General features: G+C 39.9%; 3 protein-coding genes and 1 long non-coding RNA gene across 4 annotated transcripts; 2 read left to right on the top strand and 2 right to left on the bottom strand.

Annotated features, from left to right (window-relative positions):
* Positions 1–3,324: 3,324 nt before the first annotated feature.
* Positions 3,325–6,265, bottom strand: LOC103415676 (uncharacterized). The gene is made up of 5 exons (XM_029092115.2): positions 5,883–6,265; positions 4,903–5,763; positions 4,494–4,602; positions 4,157–4,292; positions 3,325–3,810 (listed from the first exon to the last, which is right to left on the bottom strand). Exons 1-5 carry the CDS (start codon positions 5,966–5,968, stop codon positions 3,686–3,688), a joined length of 1,317 nt encoding a protein of 438 aa, XP_028947948.1. The 5' UTR covers positions 5,969–6,265; the 3' UTR covers positions 3,325–3,685.
* Positions 6,266–9,383: 3,118 nt separating this feature from the next.
* Positions 9,384–12,194, bottom strand: LOC103415675 (RAF-like serine/threonine-protein kinase PRAF). The gene is made up of 2 exons (XM_008353980.4): positions 10,860–12,194; positions 9,384–10,447 (listed from the first exon to the last, which is right to left on the bottom strand). Exons 1-2 carry the CDS (start codon positions 12,047–12,049, stop codon positions 9,508–9,510), a joined length of 2,130 nt encoding a protein of 709 aa, XP_008352202.2. The 5' UTR covers positions 12,050–12,194; the 3' UTR covers positions 9,384–9,507.
* A 2,251-nt stretch (positions 12,195–14,445) lies between these two features.
* LOC103415534 (lipid phosphate phosphatase 2-like) lies at positions 14,446–16,928 on the top strand. Its single transcript, XM_008353855.3, has 8 exons — positions 14,446–14,616; positions 15,062–15,425; positions 15,513–15,600; positions 15,710–15,819; positions 15,916–16,009; positions 16,111–16,299; positions 16,414–16,473; positions 16,579–16,928. Exons 2-8 carry the CDS (start codon positions 15,210–15,212, stop codon positions 16,710–16,712), a joined length of 891 nt encoding a protein of 296 aa, XP_008352077.1. The 5' UTR covers positions 14,446–14,616; positions 15,062–15,209; the 3' UTR covers positions 16,713–16,928.
* A 102-nt stretch (positions 16,929–17,030) lies between these two features.
* On the top strand, positions 17,031–20,761 carry LOC103415533 (uncharacterized). The gene is made up of 2 exons (XR_011575509.1): positions 17,031–20,179; positions 20,285–20,761. It is a non-coding gene; the product is annotated as an uncharacterized lncRNA (long non-coding RNA).
* Positions 20,762–21,031: the final 270 nt, after the last annotated feature.

Consider the following 21,031-nt stretch of genomic DNA (forward strand, 5'->3'; position numbering starts at 1 on the left):
CTCCATTTTCTTTTTCTTTTTCTTTTGCACCTCTGTCTCCATGTGCTCTCGAGGAGAGCCTCCATTTTCTTTTTCTTTTTCTTTTTCTTTTGCTTTCTTAGTGACATGATGGCTGGATTGCTTCACACTGGTGTGCAATTGGCGCATGCCATCTCCACAAACTTCTTCAGACCCTTTCCTCCTTTTCCTTTTTCTTTTCTACTTTTGTTCCCACTGCTTTTGTTTTTTGCTTTCTCTTTTCTTTTGCTTTCGGCATGCTGGGATCTTCACTGCTTTTCCAGTCAGATGTCACCAGCGGTGGAGCCATGGACGTGGAACAGGAACTGCCGCGGAGAAAAGATCGCACTTTCCATTTGGTGGAGGTATCTGGTCCTGATCTCCATCTCCTGGAACTTGCCTAGGAATTGGCTCCTTTGAATCCACAGTATTTTTGGGAAAAATGGGTTTCTTTTCAGTTTCATACCCATTCTACTGTTCTTTTAAGACCTCACTGTTTTCTTTTCATTTTCATCCACGACGCGAGCGGGCGACAACTCCACACCGTTCTTTAAGACCCCACTGATACTAGGGAAGCAAAACACAACCGTTTAACCGGACCCAGTCTGAGCACATGCTATCAAGTCGCGGCCAGCCATGGCTATCGGAATAGCGTGGCGCTGAATCGGCGTGGGCTTCACGTACTTGCACCGGCCAAATCGATCTCGACAAATGTGTCCACCGGTGGTGGAATGTCCTCGTCGCTCACCTCCACCGGGATGTCTTCGTAGGCGTCGAAATTGATACCGCCATTTCCATCGCCTGCGTCCTCAATGATTTTGAGCTGATCAAATTCCTCAGAGAACCCAAAAGCAGAAAACAGGAACGTGGCGTCTTCGATGAGGTTCTGATCGCTAGAGATTTGGAGGGATCGATGGATGATGAAGGCGTAGAAAGCAGCTGCGTAGAGAATCAGAGATCCCACCTCTCATTTCAACAACTTCATAGCTCTTCCATAGAGAAAGAGAGAAAGACAGTGGCACTGTCGCAGTCCACGGCCGGGTCAGATCCGCCGCCTAATCACCGCAGTTGAGCATCATCTTAAGGACTGGAATATGATCTCCACAATGTTCTTGCTAGTATCTTCAGGACCCAATTCAGAAACTGCATGTCTAACAGCCTGGTAAAGCTCCAAGTTCTCAGCTTTCATGAAAATCTCACCACATTCCGGACAAAGACAGATGCTCCCCCTCAGAGAGAGGTCTCTAGTAAATCCAAGAACATGATTAACCACCATCCCCATTAATTTCATGGAGTGGAGCTTTCATGGATCTGCTTGAAGTCTTATTGCTGTGGCTGATCACCGCGTGCTTGCCAGAACTTCACACCTCCGCCATGCTCCCGTCGCGGGCCAGCTCTCCGTTCGACGCGCTGAGATCAACGGTCGGCGCCAATCCGCGTGTCTCGCTGTCCTCCCCGTTGTCCTCGATCAACATCGCGATGAGCTGAATCTGGCTGGTAGTGAGCGAAACGAACCGGGAACCGAAATGTGGAGCTTGGTGGAGAGTTTGGAGGATTTGCTGCCGGAGTAATGGAGGAAAACCAACTCGCCAAATGGAAAGCCGGGATGCTTCTTGGGGACAAAGAGATCGAGCAAATCCGTTGGAGGTAATCCAGCCTCTTCGATCTGGGTCTCAGTTCGATGAAGACCGTAGAAGTGGGTCCCTCTTCAATGGGACCCCCTTTCCAACGAAACCATTTCAGCTAGCTTCTCATTCCCATGGATTCACACAAAGCTTTTTACGGATTTGGGTTTTGGATCTTCTTTTCTGGAAAAGCCCAGTGAGGTTTTTTGGGTTTCTTGCAGATTTTGTAGATTCACAGTGGAGGTGAAAATTTGAGAGAAAACCGACATAGCTTTTCGTGTCGATTCCCACAGACGGCGCCAAATGTTGATGCACAAAACCGGATGGTTTTGGTACAACGTAAATCCGACCGTGAATCTGCACAAACGCTCAAGAACACGAAGAACACAAGGATTTTATCGTGGTTCACCCCAAGGTTTGGGCTACGTCCACACTGATTGTATTGTATTTCTCTGTTGAAGAGGGAGAGAGAGCTTAGAGCTTAGGGGGTGTGAGGAAGCTTTGAGAGGGGGTGAGAGGCTTCAGAAATGGCCTCTGAGAGTGAGAGTCAGGCCTCTCCCAATTGTGAGGGTGAGGAGGCCCTTTTATAGAATAAGGGCTCATCACCTAATTACATATTTGCCCCTTCTTTTATCCCATAATTACATTTAAGTCCCCCAAGTATTTGTACGAGATCTAAATACGAGGCCCTAAATATGGTATAAACAGCATTTGTTGGTTGTGCCAGCTTCTTCAATAGAGAGAGAAATTTGAGGTGAAAAAATCTCGTTTACAAGTTATACATTTTTCCAGGTCTTTTGGCGGATGTGGAAAACTTTAGGGCCTGTTTGTTATCCTATTTGAAAATTTTATCATTTCTCAAAATATTTCTTAAAAACATTTCTTGAAAACAATTTTCCTTAAGACTCAAAAATATGATTGGTTTGGGATTTAAAATTTTTAAATCTTACGACTTAAACTAGATAAAGAGATTTAAAAAGTGGGGTCGCAAGAGAGGAAGAAAGAGGAGAGAGGGGAAAAGAAAGTAAGAGATGATTGAAGGAAAGAAAGAAGGGAGAGGATCGGACGAGATAGAGAGAAAGATGCGTGAGAAAAAGAACTAAGAGACTGAAGATAGTAGATTGGAGGAGAGACGAAAAAGGTAAAAAAAAAAAAAAGAGGAAAGAGAAAGAAGAAAAGAGAGAGATGTAGATTTGGAGTGGGAAGGGAGAAGGGAAAGAAAAGAAATAAATAAGTTTAATTTTAAAAACTCCAAAAACTCACTTTTTATGTTTTTAGAGAATAGACTATATTTTTTAGTTAGTCTTGAGTTCAATTTTTGAAAATAATCCTACCAAACAAGTTTTTAAGGCCTAAAACTTAAAAATTATTTTTGAGTTTAAAAAGTTAGATTCAAGTAGATACCAAATAGGGCCTTATATTCTTTCGTTGGAGAGTTATTTTGTCCAAGAAAAACTGTAAAATGCCAATCAATTTCAAGACATTTTGTGCCTGTTACGACCCGTCCCTAGTTTTAGGATATTTTAATTACAAAAGTGGGAAATGATCAAATGCTCCTCCTTGGGTGGGTGTTGACTTTCATTTGCATTTTCTTGTAGTAGTTGCCGATTCCCTCCCTTTTTTCGACACATGCGTTATTAGGGGAGAGATAAATCAAACTCGAGACCTAAGTGCAAGGGTGAATGCTCTTAACGAGCTCAGATATAAATTCCCTTGTAGTTCCCGCTCTTTATTAAAACAAAAAATGATTACATATACAAAATTTGCTTTATTAAAATTATAGAGAGAGAAGGCACTCCAAGGGATTACTCTTTTTCTAATCAGACATGAAAATGGAGTGCCTAACAATGTTAAGGAACAACTTGGCAAATCATTTAGGTAAAAGCTAAAGCTGAAGGTGAAAACAAAAGCTAGGAACTCAGCCTACTTACTGCATTCGTCGACAATTTCACGGCCTCGAGTTCTATATACGAAACAATCAAAGCTTCCGCGTACAACAAACTAACTCGTTTTTCGTCGACCGCAATAATTTGAAACGGAGGAACCAGCTTTCAAGTTCTTACCTACTTCTCCCTTGTTGTTGATAAGTTGACTAGAGAAAGAACATGCTGTACAATCTCTACAGATGCATTCGAGTTTGCAGCTTTCAGAGCCCTCTCGGACAACCCTGCCATTTTACTCTCGTCCGCTGTAAAAAAGAAATAATGGTAAATACGGATATTTTTCATTACAATCGGTGAAATACATACACAGTTCAAATAACTTCATCTCCCATTACAAAATGAACTACAGAAACCGGAGGTGCGTAACAAGATTTTATATACTATGAAACATCCCACAACTCCATTACCATTTTACTGTAAGTGTTTCAAAGATCTGAAGTGTTTCAAAAACATGTCCACATGTGAGGGATCCTAATTATTTCCACGGGCACTAAGTTGTTGTTGCTATCAGCACGACCAGTGAAAACAACACTTATTCCCTGATTCCCACACCAGAAGAAACTACTACACTAGGCGAGAAAATAAACATACCTAACATCTCTTCAATTGTACTTCCAAGAGTCGTTGAATCAAGTTCATCTTCTGTTATAACCCTTGTACCTGCTAAGTCTGCCATTAAAGAAGCATTTTTGAATTGATGACCTTCTGCAACATTCGGTGATGGTATCTACAAATCAAAAAAGCGATTATCAATTTTTCCCCTTAAGCAATACAATTGACGTAATTATGGATATTAAGAACAAGATCAAAACCGATAAAAAGGAAAAATCAATGACTGTTAATTTGATCTTATATCATGAAGGTCAGACAATCCAGCAATAAAGGACATCCGACTCCAATGTTTTATTAGAGAACTTGAAAAAAGTACCAGAATGGAAGGCTTCCCAGTTGCCAAAATCTCATAGCAAGTCATTGCACCAGCTCTAGAAACAATAAGGTCCGCCGCTGCATATGCCAATTCCATCGAATGCAGGAACCTTCATTATTCAGAGATACATCAGCTTCAAGTTTTCAACAAAAATACGGAGACATACATCACGACCAAAGGTGGAAGATAAACTAAGTCCACTACCGCTCTCGAAGTTTAACCCTCTCGGGATGAAGAGAAAGTAATTAGCAGGATTCTTAAATGTGAATGTCACATAAAGGAAGCAATCTTAGCAATAACATTATCTTAGTTCGTTACGAAACCCTGGTAGGAAATTCTTTCCCAATCTTTTGAAATGCAGAATCTGCCATTACAAGTTTCAACTTTTAAGCATAGCAGAAGCACTTACGGAGTCAAAAGCAAACGGCGATGATTCTTCACAAGGCTCTCCATCTCATTGTGAGCCTCCACTCCTGTTTGCCATATGATAAACAAGTCCTCATTCTCCAGCAGCATCTGATAATACAAATTCAGCAGAGCAATGTTAATAGCATTTGCCCCCAAAGACCCGCCAAGAACCAAAAGAACCTTAGCCTTCTCCAACTCCTCAACTCCGCCGGCCTTGGGGAAAAACCGCCCCCTGGCCGCGGCTTTAGGCACTCGCTTCTTCAAAGACAGCCTCAACGGATTCCCACAAACCACACACTTAGTCCTACCACTCGGGAAGCTATCAATGGTGCAATTGAAAACTACAAACACAATATCTGCAAAAAATGAGAGAACCCAATTGGCGATTCCCGGAACGCGGTTCTGTTCTTGGATCACAAGCTTGGCGCCAATCAGCTTCGCCGCCAAGCCTGTAGAGAAGGAGACGTACCCGCCGGTGCTGATGACGATATGGGGGTCGAATTCGCGCAACTTTGAGTAGCTGTGGACTACGGACCTGATCAAAGTGTAGGGGAGGAGGAGGTTCTGGGGGGAGAATATTGGGCGGTGCAATATGGCGGTAGACACGGTGTCGAAGTCGTAGCAGGCGGAGGGTACTGCGGTGCTTTCCATGCTGTTGGGTGCGCCTAAAAATAGGATTTTGGTGGAGGGCTTTGTGAGTTGGAGCTCATCGGCTATGGCGACGGCCGGGTATATGTGGCCCGCGGTGCCGCCTGCGGCGAAGACCACGCGGAGGTTGTCGACGGCGGCGCTTTGGGTTGCGAGACCCTGGTCATTTGATTGCTTTACGGTGAGGCAAAAGGTGATCTTCAGCTTCAAGGTCCTGCAATGGAAAAACACAGTTGTTAGTTAGTGTAAGAGAGAGAGAGAGAGAGAGAGAGAGAGAGAGAGAGAGAGAGAGAGAGAGAGAGAGAGAGAGAGAAAGAGAGAGAGTTTAGCAACCTGGATTTTGTTAAGGAAGTGGTGGGGAGTGGGAAAGTTGGGAGCTTGGGAGGGAGAGAGAGGTGGCGGAAGGCGGCGGCGGCCATTAAAGGTGAGGTCTTTGGAGGTTTGGGGAACGCATTGGTGAAGGAGGAGGAGTTGCAGAGAGGTTCAGAGTTGTGTGGGTATTTGGTCCTCCGGCTCGCCGTATTCAAAGCAAATGGGGGGGGGGCGACCGTTCGAAGTTAGAGCAGGTCATCATGAGCTCGAATGAAAACAAGCCAGCCACCGACCTTTATTTGTCTTTAAGCTTTTGAACAGTCAGCCACCATTCTCTCGCGCAAACTTTCTGTTCTCATAAAAGTGAGATTTTTTTTTATAGAGAAGAGACGTAACCTGAATCAGACTAAAATATTTTAAATTTACACTTACATATACCTCTCATATGTTAGATTATTAGACCAAGTGGTAACTGTGACGTTACAAAATGCATGTGTTTTATTGAATTCGAACCATATAGAATAAAAGTCCATGTTCATTACATGACTCATGTGACCATCCACAAAACGTGCAAAATGAAAAAAAAAAAAAAAATGGATTGAGGTCGTCACCTTTCCACATTATTAGCTAGTGACCTTACATATGGGCTGGTTTAGTATTACTGTACTTTTTAAAAAAAACTTGTTTCTGTTGTGCTGTGAAAATTAACAGCTATAAAAAAAAAACAGTAAAGTGTTTGGTAACTTTTTTTTGGTAAAAGTGCTTTTAACAAAAAAAAAAAACTGCTTAAGTATTTGGTAAACTTTTATATAAAATCGCTGTGACGATGTTAAATGACGAAAAAGGGTATGATGTTAGATGTTATACTTTTTTTATTCATAATGTAACTCTTTCTAGAAGCATCCAATTTTCTCTCCGCCCCCTCTTCCCTTTTCCACATCTTCCAGACCCTTCTTCACACCTCCAACCACCCCCCATTGTAGCACCCTTGAGACCAAGATGATCTCCCCAAATTTGATAATTTATTTTCTAAATTTGGCCGGGCTCGATTATGTAATTGCAACAAAAGCATATACAGATTTGGTGATAATCAGGTTTGGAGTGTGAGGGTTCAGCGACTCAGAGTTGACGAAGCTTAAAAATACGAAAAGGTGTGAGGGTTCATCGACACTAAGGGCTACGGCTTCATCACCCCATAAGACGGAAGCAAGTATTCACCAGTCATCGATCAGATCTGACAGCTTCCACACTGTCACTGAAGGTGAGTCCATAGCAGTAGTTTTGAATTTGGCAATGGTTGTGGATTCGAGAGAAAATACAGGAGGTGGGTTGCGTTCTTGAAGGGTGAAAATTAATGACCAGTGGGTTCGGAGAGGTGGTCATGGTGTTAGTAGGGGGTAGGTGTGGTGGCTGGGGTGGTCGGGGTTGGTGGGTGGGTGGTGTTTAGCATAGAGAAATGAAGGACATTACAGAGATGGAGGACATAGATGGCCTTTTAGTAAAAAAGGTAGGGGTATTATTGGCCTTTAGAAAATTTCATTAAAACTTCACTGTAGCTCCGCATGCTTCATTTTGAAGCAGTTTTATGCGGTTTTTGAAAGGGACTTGGATTGTCTGCCCTCTCCATCCTATGCCCTCCCCATCCCCTTCTATTTTCTGTGATCACGGTTAAGTCATGTCAACATTTTATATTGATTTTTTATAGAAATAATAAGACAAAAAGTAATAGGAATATAAAATATTGATGTGACTTAATCGTGATCACATAAATAGGAGAGGATGGGAAGAACATGGGATGGGGAGGGCAGACAATCCAAGTCCTTTTGAAAACAGGATCAGAGCAACTTCCTGATTTTTTATTTTTATCACCGAGCTTCAAGAAAAAGCAGCTTTATTTTTCAGTTACCAAACGTTTGAAGGATCCAAATTTTTTTAAAAAGCTGCTTTTTAATTAAGCACCGTAAAGCCAAACTGGGGCATAATGTTAGGATCGTGGCTCTAGCTAATGATTTTTCTATGGTGCTTCATAGCACTGATAAGTGCAAAGACTTGTAGAACAATAAAATTGTGTTTGTGCTTGAAGCGGTAGTTTGTGCACTTCGAGTGCAGGATTTGCACTTGAAGCGGTGATGTACTAGTCCGGAGGAAACCACCCGAAGTTTAGCAATTTCAGATACTTTACACTATTAAAATAGTAAAACTTACATTATTGAAAGAGTATCCGAGACGACAAGGGTTTTTTATAGGGAAGTTTAACGAAAAACACCTGGTACTGTTCACTTTAACGAAAAACCATATTTTTACACTAAAAAGTCAATCCTGGTACTATTCACTTTACCCTTTATTTTGTCCTTATCATTAAAACTCAAAGAAGCCCTTTTCATTAGTTTTCCTTTTTGTATATTTACATAGTATCTGAAATGTAGGATTCTGATATTTACATTATGGAATTTTAGCTAAAATGGTTTTTGAGATTGGCTTAACTTCTCATTCTGGTCCCTGAGATTTGAAATAGATAGAAGTGATCCTTAAGTTTGTCTACTGTCAATTATTTTGATCATTCCGTGAAAAAAATCTATGTTAAATAATGATCAAAATGACAAAAATTCCTTAATTTAATAAACAATGTACCAAAATGATTTGACAAAAATTTGAAGGTATTTTTATCATTTTGTCATTATTTAACGAAATTTTTTCACAGAATGATAAAAAAATGATTGACGGGGAGCAAACTCAAACCAATTATATCGATTTCAAATCTCAAAGATTAAAATGATGAGTTATGCTAATATAAAAACCATTTTATCTAAAAATCCTTACAAAATCAAAGTAAACCCTACTGAAATAGTACTTTAACTTCAGTTAGTTAGTACTAAACTATATGGACATTGTCTGAGCTAGCACTGCATCTGACTTTTCAGAAAATATAGTAAAAAAGGTCAAGAATCTGAATCTTAGTGCAGTTAATAGATGCCCCTATATAATATTTCAAGTTTTATGTTCTTTATAATTTACCAACGCCACCAACTTGCATGCGTCAGTCCTGTACATGTATGCATGCATGCGCGGCGCCCATGCCGGGGACCATGTGGCTTTATATATATATCTACATGTTCTGCATACATTAGCAGCTGTCTATTTAGTTGAATTAAAATGAAGCCCCAAAGTGATCATCTTTTTTGCCAATTGTCTGGAGTGGGACTTACATACATTTCAAGCGGTTCATGCTAGCGATACACAATGACATGATATTGTACTATTGATGTGCGACGCTACAGTAGCATCTGAGGGGTGTACGTAAGTCTTTCCTCAATTGCCATGCTAGCCCGACTGTTTCGTGCTAATGATACAATGCTATGTTGTATTCTTGACCTGAGACGTCACAGTCGTGTTCGATGGGTGTATGTAAGTCCGTCCCATTTGAGGAGAGAAGCCCCTTTTACAAGTAGTCACGGACATGAATCTCATTATTCATACAACATAGGGCAGCAGTTCTAATATATAACCCCTAAAACTAAGACAGAAGAAGAAAATCTATTCCCTTTATTATATCATATTCTATGCATACGAGCAAAGTCTATGATAATATAGCCATCAATTAAAGGAAAGAAGAGCAACTCAAATATGAAATTAAGGTAATTCATGCCTAATGACTTATGGTTGTGTGGTTCTGATCTGCTGAGTATGCCGGTAGCTGCTGTTTCGAATCTTCTGACAGTGCCACTGCTGCGGCCGCTGCTGCAGGAGTCATAGACTGGTATTGAGGAGGCAATGGGGCGGCCTGATGCTGTGTGTAGAACGCTTGTTCATGCTGAGGATTGGCGTATTCGTAAGCGTAGTTAGTGGTTGCAGGCGGAGGCATGGCAGCGGACTGAGAAGGATGGTGATGCATTTGAGAGAACCCCAGGTATTGCTGCTGGTATTGGTTAGAAGGAAGTTGGACTAATGTTGGAGTTTGTGGCACAGCCGTTTTGTAAACACTTGCAAACATTTCAGGCGAAGCCGCGTTTGTGGGATACACAGGTGGGATATTACTGTCCTTGTAAACGGCAGAGCCAGCATTGGGGGATGTTAAGCCGCTTGAGGCAACCACGGTTGTGTCAGACATGTTAGGTTGCAAAGGGATGTTGTACGATTGTTGTGACTGCGCAACAGGCATCAAATAGACTGGATACTGCTGGTGATCGATTTGGTGATGAGGTTGTTGCTGTGACGGCGGTGCATACATTGTGTAGTAAGATTGTATTGGCACTTGGCCTCCGGCAGGATGGTGCATGTAATGTGTGCTGGCATGGACATATTGTTGTTGTTGTTGCTGCTGCTGCTGTTGTAGTTGTTGCTGCTGCTGCTGCTGCTGCTGCAGTTGTTGTTGTTGTTGCTGCTGCTGCTGCTGATCTGATTGTTGAGGAATAGCATACCCGGAATCCTGAACTTGCTGAACTTGGTTTTGAGATCCCGGATCGGAAGCATCACTGGGTGTATTCGGGCTAGCAGGACCTCTGATGTTGTCCCTGTTTGCAGCTTGAATCTGCTCTCGATAGTACATTGGTTTGGAGAGAGAGTTTGCGGATGCAACGCTACTATCACTGGACAATGTGGACAAACAGTATAACCCAATTTACACAAACTATTATCTCCAAACTCCAAAAGCAAAAATTAGAAAACTGCAAGCCGCTTGTAGCTCAGTTATCCCGATTTCCCCGAGTTCCCTAGTTCTATTTCCCTCTTCCCAATATCGCTTGTATAAAATAAAATCACTCATCGAGCTCTACACCTAAATATATAGAGGCACGTCTCTTCATAGTTCATACTTATGGCATTTACTTTGAAATCGAAACTTTCGTCCATTTTTTTTAATAAACGATATTCTAAACTATTCTAATATACACGAAAAATTCAAAGTCAGCTGAAAAGTGCGGGCACACAGGCCTAACCCACATTTGCAAAATTATCATCTTTACGGAAAGCAAATATTTGACACACAGAGAAAGCACATACCTTGCAACTGAATCCGGTGAAGGCAAACTATAACCTCCTCCTCCGCCGCCAGCCTTATTAACTTGCAGAGGCTGCACCGGCAATGGCAGAGGAGGCTTACGAAATCCGACCGGTATACTCTGATCTGGTGATCTCTCATCATCTACCCTGTTCATATTTTCTCCAGAAACGCCAGAAACATTCATCATCTGAGCACCAGGTGGCGGCAAAGCACCCGAATTCGACGCCTTTGGCGGCGGAGCAGCAACAGCAGCAGCAGCATAACTAGTAGTCATCTGAGAAAACTGCTCCTCGATCCCAACAGTCCTCTGACCACCCTGCATCAACCTATCACCAGTTTCGTCCATTCGAACCCGAATCGGAGGCAAATTCGACAAGCAAGTCGATGAGGAAGACAACCCGAAAGAGGAAGTACTGTCCTCGGCGAAGGTGGACTCTTGATTGATCGAATGACCATCATGTCCGACCACATTATTAACATTTTTCATCAAACCATTGTTGTTGTCCTGTTTGTTGTTGCCTCCGAAGAAGTCGCCTTGCGCCTCCAAATCATTGCAAGAATTCTCACTCCCCGCCAGCAAGTAATCCATGGTGGCGGAATCCGACAGGTTCCTCGGAAAACCCGACCCGTTCAGCGCGTCGACGAACCAAGACTCGGACTTTGCGTCGTCGAGCAGAGCACCCATCGAGGCGGCGGTTTCCGGCTTCGCGAAGAAGAGAAACAATCGGAGGCGGGAAGGCTTGAGGGGGGAGGCGGAGGAGGTGCGGTCGTATTCTTCGAACATGTTGTCGAGATCTTCGTCGGTGGTGACGGAGATGAGGGAGTCGAGATCTTCGGTGGGGAGCTGGTACTTGAGGGAGAAGGGGCGGCCGTTGAGGAGGGTTCGGGAGAGGCGGGAGCAGAGGTCAGAGAGAGAGGAGTGGCGCTCGGCAACGAACATGCGGGTTTCTCCGCCGACGTAGCAGAGGGACTTGTCGTGCGGGCGGGGAATGATGTGACCACCGTAGCTGCACATGAGGCGGAGCTTGGCGCCGGGGACTTGAGGGAGGGGGTCGTCCCAGGTGTCAGCATTGCGGGAGCGTGGGGAGGAGTCGACGGAGTCGGGGTAGTTGAGTTGCATGCTGGTGGCTGCCGGAATTGCGGTGGTGGTGATTGTGGTGGGGAGAGGCGGGAGTGGCGGTGGATCCATTTGGTGGTGGCTGTGGGAAATGAAAGGTGGTGAGGCTTCGTGCTTCTTGAGGTATGTTAAGTATTTGTCTATTTCACCTTTGAGTTTCTTTAGGAGAGGATATTATACTCTGATATAAGAGGAGGGAGACAATGTCACGAACACATTATTTTCATAAATGAGCATGAATGATTAATTTGTGAGAGAAAGATTTGAACTCGAAGGCAACAGATATACATATTATTCTCGGTATCTAAGCAAATTAAAATGAATATGACTCTAATTTATCGGAAGAGATGTTTAAATTTTCACAAACATATTATCTTGATAAGTTGATCTAAATCACTAACGTACAAAAAAATTTAAACATGAATGTAAAAAGACGAAGACACTATTCTCTCACACTGGTCCAACTCACGTTACTTAATTACCTTTGAGTATTAATTCAATGAAATGCTTGCACTTTCAAGTTTGATTAATATGCATCGAACAATGAACAGATGACAGGTCACCTCCCCTTGGGCTGATTTGTCCACTATGTTTTGCTTCTAACAAAAGAGATCTCAAAGACAAAAGAAGAGCCTTTAATTATGTATCAACAATGGGATTAAACTAAGCAGATGGGTTTTATCTCTGCAATACAAGTAATTAGTAAATTTAGTAGATAACAAATCAAAAGTTAATCAAAGTTTAAGTAAGCAAATGAAGGTCTAGTTTGGTCAAACTCAAATTAAATCAGGTCAAATCTGAAGAAAAAACAAGAAAATGAAATATATTGCTGCTATGCCTGCGTGGAGAGAGTTGAAATTTCGACGTGTAGCCCATGCACTGAAGCACATGAACTTTACAGAGAAACGGACCAAGCACATGCACATTCATCGGAACTTGTGCATGATTTATTCTAAGTTGGGTTTTAGAAACACGGCTTGTTAAGGAAGTATCGGAATACAAGTAATTTTTACTGTGACGTTTGATGTATCAAATTGTGTTTTCGTCAAATCTCTTGCATACTGAATTTATAATTGAACTTAATGAAAGCAAAACCCCTTTCTTTCGCTTTAAAATGATTTGCCCCTTTTGCTTCTCCTTCAGATACGAGAAGGCTGTATCGCAATATCAGAACACGAGAGAGCAAATATAGGAGAACAATGTGGTGTGGAGTGTGGACAATATTAAATCTCAATGTATGAATATATATGTACGTATCATAGGAGAGAAGCTTATAGCAAAGATGATACAATGATGGTGCATCAAATTGATAACGCACTGTTTATGAATGTTAATTTTCTTATATAACGTCATATAAAAGAAATAAAGACAAAATCAAAGCAAAGATCATTTGTTACCGACCTCTCTTAACATGATTAACTTAAAATATCAATTACATGATATCATCGATGTATGAAAGTTTTTTCGCTTCTTACAAGTCACTTGATTCACTTTGACTAGTACTAGTAGCCCTTTTCTTTATATTGTAATATTTCTCTTTTGCATGCTAATGTGAAGATTTGTTTGCAGTGGTGTGTCCATTGTCCAATGTCTTTATTAAGCATCCATGTGTTGGATACTTGGATTACAGAAATCAGAGGCCTTTCCAGCGTGCAATTACTGTCAAAACTTCTATATTATAATGTTTTAAGCAAATCTAGTACAAGGATGTGAGCTGAGTTTTCCTAAATATACAATATATCTTATTTTGGTCGACATCTTCATGGTACCTGAAATAATTGATTATACAAGCTGGACATGAGTTGTGTAGCAAAGCGGGTGAGAACTATAGAGGACTTGATAAACTCGATGGTTTTGGAATTTGATTAATCTCAAACATTTCCCAAGGAAAAAATTAATAAAATTATATTCATTTAAAAGAAATTCTCTATGTCCAACCTATATATACAAGGAATTTTGCTAGAGAGATGTACTGTTGGACAAATCAATATATATATGAACAATCATGTGGTAATATCCAACAAAAAAATCACGTTGTAATAAAAGTCACAAAATTCGAATCTCAAATGTGACTTAGGCTAGTTGATCAGGATTGTGTATCTCATTTTGCATTTAGGTTCGAATTAGTGTCCCATGATTTAAAATACCAGTATTTAATATCATCTGCTATAATTTTTATTTGTAAACAAAATGTCTTCAACAATACGTTTGCCATATTTTCTTAACGCATTTTTAAAGAATAATTTGTAGATTATTCAACAACAGCAAAAAGGAAAATAAAATTTATAGCAAATGAAATAAAATGGAGAAGGATGAGGACTGAAGTTATCATTCCAACAAAGTATTAGGATACCTAATTTACTTTCTATTTTTGCCAGAGTACAACATAGTTATGTTCCCCATCTATTTATGTATGATGTTTGTGCGTGAGTGCATGTTTTACCTCACAATTGGGCTAACTTAACTTACCTTTAGGATTCTGTGTTGGACCATTAATCCTAGGTTAACCTATACCTTTTTAATTTCAAAGGTTCTAAGGCACACACACCACGGGGCCCCTCTCTCGCCCTTTCTTTCTGTTTGAATCGCGCCATTGATGAGGGAGCCCGAGGCTTGGGGAGCTTTTCTTCTTATCAACGGTAATCTGTTTCTATCTCTCTATGTCCAATGTATATTGGACAATGTTTATTAGGAAAATATGATACGTCTTATGAAAACTAGGGTTCATGCATGTCTTCAAGAATTGGGTTGTTTAATTTTCTAATATATATGTGTGTGTGTGTGTATACACAAACTAGGGTTTGTGAAAAAGAAGGCTTCATGTTCTTTGATTAATAAGAATTTTAACTGGCAGTTTGAATTGTAATCAGATAATTTCCATGAAACCCTAGATTGAGCATCAAATTTCTGCCAAAAATGGATTGGCATTTCATATGTCATTGATGGTTGTCACGCTAACAAGCTCGAAAATCATTGCTTTTGAGCATTCTTAGTGCTCGTTTGGTGCCAAGGATTGATTGGACAACTTCCTAGATTCTAGATTCTAGATTTCATCTGATTCTTCATCAAATGTGTCATTTTCAGGGTACGTATCTTTGGGAGAAAGAAAACGGTGAAGCTAATGACTTTTGATTCTTCAATTGTACCTGTTCTTCAATTCAAATTGGTGTAACTATACACTCCTTTCCGAAAGACCATTTCGAATTGGTTTCACACTCCAGTTGGAAAGAAGATGCCCGAGATGCAGATAATTTCTCACACATTAAGATCTCATGGAGTCAAAGTGGCTAAAGTGCACAAGTATGACTGGTTAATTCTTGTACTTCTCGCGGCGGTTGATCTATCTTTGAATTTTATAGAGCCTTTTCATCGTTTCGTTGGCGAAGAAATGATGACTGATCTCAAATACCCTTTTCAGAAAGACACCATTCCTTTCTGGGCTGTTCCAGTATGTATCAGTTTCTCACCATCTAATATCTTTCTACCTTACAGAGAATACTGAATACTTTACTATATCTTCACTTTCTGCGTGTAGATTTACGCGGTACTCTTGCCTCTCTCCATCTTTCTCGTGTACTACATTTGCAGAAAGGATGTTTATGATTTGCACCATGCCATATTGGGTACTGCCTGTGTCCTTATAGGCTTCCTGTATACTATATTTTTCTTTGGAAATGATTTCCGCACACCCCTTTTCTTTCTGTTGGTTGATAATTACTTTCCAACTTATAGGTCTTTTCTATTCTGTTCTCATAACTCTTGTAATAACGGATGCAATCAAGGATGCTGTTGGCCGCCCGCGTCCAAACTTCTTCTGGCGGTGCTTCCCTAATGGAATAGGTGTAGGTGACAATTTTCTTTTTCTTTCGCTAACGATTGTTGTAAGCGTAAGGGCTTGTCCCTGCATTATGCTGAACTGCTTTTCAATCACGTCACAGGTATATGATCCAAACACTAACAATGCTATCTGCACTGGAGAGAAAAAGATTATAAAGGAAGGACATAAAAGCTTTCCTAGCGGGCATACTTCAGGTATCATATCATCAATCTCTCTTTCTGTGCGTTGTGCATTCTTAACGCTATGCAGTTGGAAAAGACAGTGCCTAATTCGGTTGCGATTGTCAATTGTGCAGTTTCATTTGCAGGTCTTGGTTTTCTTGCATGGTATTTATCGGGGAAGATCAAAGTGTTTGACCGTAGAGGCCATTCCGCAAAGCTCTGCATTGTATTTCTGCCGTTACTCTGTGCTGCTCTCGTGGGAATCTCTCGTGTGGATGACTACTGGCATCATTGGCAGGACGTCTTTGCTGGAGGTCTTATAGGTTTGCTACTAAATGCAATGATACAATTTTCAGTTCCTTCCACTATAAAACATAATGTAGAAAGTTAACAGATGATAATCCATCTTTTGGGACGTTCGATTTGTTTGAGCGCAGGAATTGTCATAGCTTCGATTTGTTACTTGCAATCCTTCCCTCTCCCAAACCAGCGGGATGGTGTGTCTGCTATCTTCTGTTAATATGTTCATGTTTCATCAACTGGTAGAATGCTGACCTAATTTTCATGTCTACATATTTAATCTTTTATTTTTGAATTTGCAGGGTGGGCACCTCATGCGTATTTCCTCATGCTGGATGCGGAGAGGAATGTTGACGAGTCCTTATCTCCAGCCACGAGGGTTAACTCTCTTCGTATGCGAAGAACAGATATCGAGAGTCCAGGCTCAAGTCCATAAGATTCAAGTCCGCCAGTCCATCAGTTACTGGAAGAAGGATAAGATACTGAGTTGAGTTTGTATGTCAAAAGAAATTGTATAGAAGGTATATATTATACATTTTGTATACGTGACGCAGTACTTCATTTGATGACTCCATATCGTATCTGTAAGCTCCTAAGTTCCTGACATCATCATTATTCAATGAAATGCCTTTCTTTCCAAGTTTCATCAAAAGTCGAGAATCTGAACTTTCTAAGGAGTTGTTTGTGAATTGATTTATAAGAAGCACTTATATGATAATCATTTTTATTAGATACACATTGAAATTTTTATCAAACATCTAGTTGCTTCCTGAAAAACCAATTGAAAGAGCTTTCTGAATAAACACTTAATTAGCAAGTGGTTCTCTAAAAAAACATTTTTATGATTCAGAAAAATATTGAGTTTTTCTGTTAAACATAGTAAGAAACACTTTTACTTGAGAGAGAAAACACATTGAACCTTTTCAAAAGCAATCCCAAACATCCTCGAAGTCCTGGTGCTTTTGTTCTAAATATTGCAATGTATTTTTCTTTTCATATAAATCTGTGTCCTTATTTCTTTTGGTGAATAAATATGTTGGTATTTATTTTGACATGTGACGTTCTTGACAATGAGCCTATGAGAAAAAAATTAAAAGGAAAAAAAAATCAAAGTCAAAGAAAACAAATAAAAAAAGTGATATTAAATGGAACAGTTGGATGTTAATTGGTGATTGCTGGCAACACCAAAGTCTAGCTCCATTTGCATAATTTCAGTTGCTGCACTGCGTGCTCTCATAAATTCCTTCAATAATCTAAGTCCCTTACCTTATTTGTCTGTGACATAAATACCTGCATTTCATCTTTATCTTCATCACATACCATATATATGTACATGACTATCTATTGCCTTGCTATATAGCTCTCTCTCTCTCTCTCTCTCTCTCTCTCTCTCTCTGAAAAAAAATGCAGATATTTACCGCATGCTGCGGAAACATGAAGAGGTACAGGAGGAGAAGGCGTTACCGCAGACTAAATGAGCAAAACGAGATGGTTTCAATGGGGAAACGCCTTAAGTTTGGGAAAATTCGAGTGACCCCGAAGGTGCGAATGAAGGTCAAATAATCGATAACGCTCTTGAAAAAGTTTAGAAATGCTTACGTGGAAATGATGCTTTGTTTTGCTGGTCGTGTTATGCAGTTGAATAATGGTGATGATCACTTGTATCAGAAGACTAATGCTTCGCAGTTTTTAGCTCGAAAGTAATTGTTTATAAAGTTGTTACAGTCAAAGCTGAAGAACAATTTGTATCCTTTTGTATATGTGTACGGAAAATAACTCATTCTGATTGAAAAAGTTTCTCGATCTCTATGACTCCGTCTTCCTTGTGATATTGTGAAAGGTGAAAAGGAGAACAGCGAGGAGTGCATGATGAATATTTTAAATTTACTAGCGTGCTTCTATAATTTGGGAGAGAAGTTTAAAATATTGAGTTCTTTTTATTTTATTTTTATGGATACACAATGAACAATATTGCAAGATATAATGCTTTTTTTGTTTTTGAAAAGATTATGTTTAATTTCTTTAATAAGGTATATAGGATAAGCTAAAAATTCGAGCAACCAAAGGCGATGCATTGTTTTGATTTTATGTGCATAACAGAACACATGTGTAAGATTTTATCATAAAAAATATCAGTATAACATTAGTAGTGGAAATTTTACTTTGTTTAACATCTAAACTACAAGGAAATAGATTCAAATTTAAGTGCCCATTGACGAGTACACTGCCAACTGCTAAACCAATTTATTACTTGTGGCTATAATCAAACCAAATCTTCCAACACACAGCTGGATGTTGATTGGTAAGGATACAATTCAAAGCAATTAATTGGAAAACCCAACTCACATCACACGTTGTGCATGGCTAGCTGCTGAATTTAATTTCTCGAATTACTTACTTTGCCTAACATCATGGGCATTCACAATTCCTGCACGACTACTGCTACCCACTTTGGTTTCTTCACCAAGTTTTTTTAAGATGGAATATGAATTGCACAACTTAATACTTACTCATCTTTTAATTAATTATTTTGGTCTATTTCTGATCCAATCACACCTACTTTTTTAGTTATGACTTACGAGCCATTCAACTCCATTTTATTTGTTTTACAGATCTATCTTCCCTTTGCGTTATATCCCAATCCATCTCTCACACCCTCCGGCATAGAGAGACGGACTTTGAGGAAGCTAGCATGGAGTGCTACAGCTACCGAAGGAGGAGATCTTCGTCTAGTTCGAGAGGATGCCCTTACAGTAGAATAGACAATTTCGTAACGGATGAGGACGAGGAAGAGGAAAATGAGAAGATTGCAGTAGTGTTGGGACAGAGACAGAGCAGTGATCTCAACTTCGAGAACGCAAAGAGGAGAGGGATACCATTACCAAAACTGCAACGAGCGATAATGTCGTCAATCGTGCTTCTGAAAAGGTATAGAGATGCTTATGTGGGAGTAATGCATAGCCTTGCTGAACATGTTGCGCAGTTGAACAATGGAAATTCCTACTTTTTTAAGAAGCTTCCAAATGTTCCATAGTTCTCAGCTCCGAAGTCGTTAAACGTTCTCCTTCATCAAAATAATTAAGGACAACTTTTAATTTGTGGTACGTTACTTTGGATTAGTGCTGTTGTATTAGGTGATATCTTTCTGTATTTGGTTATATTATGAGAGTTGAAAATATATGTGCTTGTGTATATCAAGAACTGAAATTTATGGAAACTAAGGATTTGATGATGTTTTACATATATTACTAACATATTTATTTTCCTGCTAAAAATCTGGCACCCCAAACCCTAAGAAATGATAATTCTGAAATTCTAATTAGCACTCCAATGAATCCAATATTATATTTGATTTTCTTCAGTAAGTTTTCTGAAAATTACTGACTAATTCTACATATATATTTGGCCCGATGATTTTCAAAGAAACATATTCTCTAAATTCTTGTCCTTGTATACATTTGTATACAGGTAAATATATAATTTCCCACTTGTATTTAACCTTGTGAGCAGAAATGCAGGACCAAATTCTGAGATTCCTCAAGACTGACTAGCTAGTCAATGTTTGGGAAGCAGAATTTGTCATTTTAGCAGAAATGCAGGACCAAATTCTGAGATTCCTCAAGACTGACTAGCTAGTCAATGTTTGGGAAGCAGAATTTGTCATTTTATCAAAATCAGTTTTATTTTAAAATCAACTTGCTTTTATCAATGAACGCTTGTGACTTGTGAGCAGTGATAAAATTGACCGCACATACCTCTGCATATATAATATCTAAAACCATGGAAAGAGGAAGTAAGAGAATATTTGGAGTAGGAGAAGCAAATGGGTGACTCTAGTTCTTGTAGTTCTTCTTGTTGTAGCTACCATGTTCACTCTGCAGCAAGGTTTGCTCACAGCAGCAGGTATATATATATATACACACACATATACATATAAAAGATATGGTCTACTGTATTCACTCTTAATACATAAATTTGATTTATTTTTTAATGAAATGTTGCATGCAGATCACCATGATCTGAATATAGCAAGGGAACTGAGAGAAAGGCGGTCACCACCTCCTTTGCGTCCAAAATAATCACCACTTGCAAACCAACAGCCGGGCATGAGAGTACCTGCTCCCGATCCTCCTGTTGAACAACCGCCTCCGGCTGGCCCTCCTCCTCCTCCCCAGCTTCCAATCCTAAACAACAATAATCTGGCCTGAACTTCTTCACAACATTATCTGCTAATTGCTATGCTTCAAGCGCCAAATGCAGCTATTATGTAGTGATTAAGCTTAGTTGCTTTGTTCATTAAAGATTAATAGATATGCTTAATTTACAACAATTAAGAAGTTGAGAATTTGCACTTTTTTTTATTTCCCTTTGCAAGTTGGAATAAAGGGGTAAGACTGCCACGTATTGTAGGTTTTCTGTTTTATTTGCTTTTATTAGTAAATGCAGTTTCCTTGCTGATTTTCTTGTCACGGATCAGCTAACCAAGTGCCTTCTTCTTCTTCTTCAGATTTCTTATTCCCTTTACTTATCAGTGTTTTCAAAGATTGCTTTTATACGTAACGTAAGTATACTGTTAAGGATAGTAGAGGACCATCATATCACGGTGATTACCTTAGTTGTTAAGTGTTGGTAGATAGGGTTGTTATGTAAAAGTGATGACTAGGCAATAGACATATGTCTATATCCTTTTGTACAGTGTACAAGTAACAGGATCAACCCACTCATCACTCGACAGGGTGCAAGGGACGGGTCATA

Source organism: Malus domestica, chromosome 14 (assembly GCF_042453785.1).
Source record: "Malus domestica chromosome 14, GDT2T_hap1".
Lineage (NCBI taxonomy): Eukaryota > Viridiplantae > Streptophyta > Magnoliopsida > Rosales > Rosaceae > Malus > Malus domestica.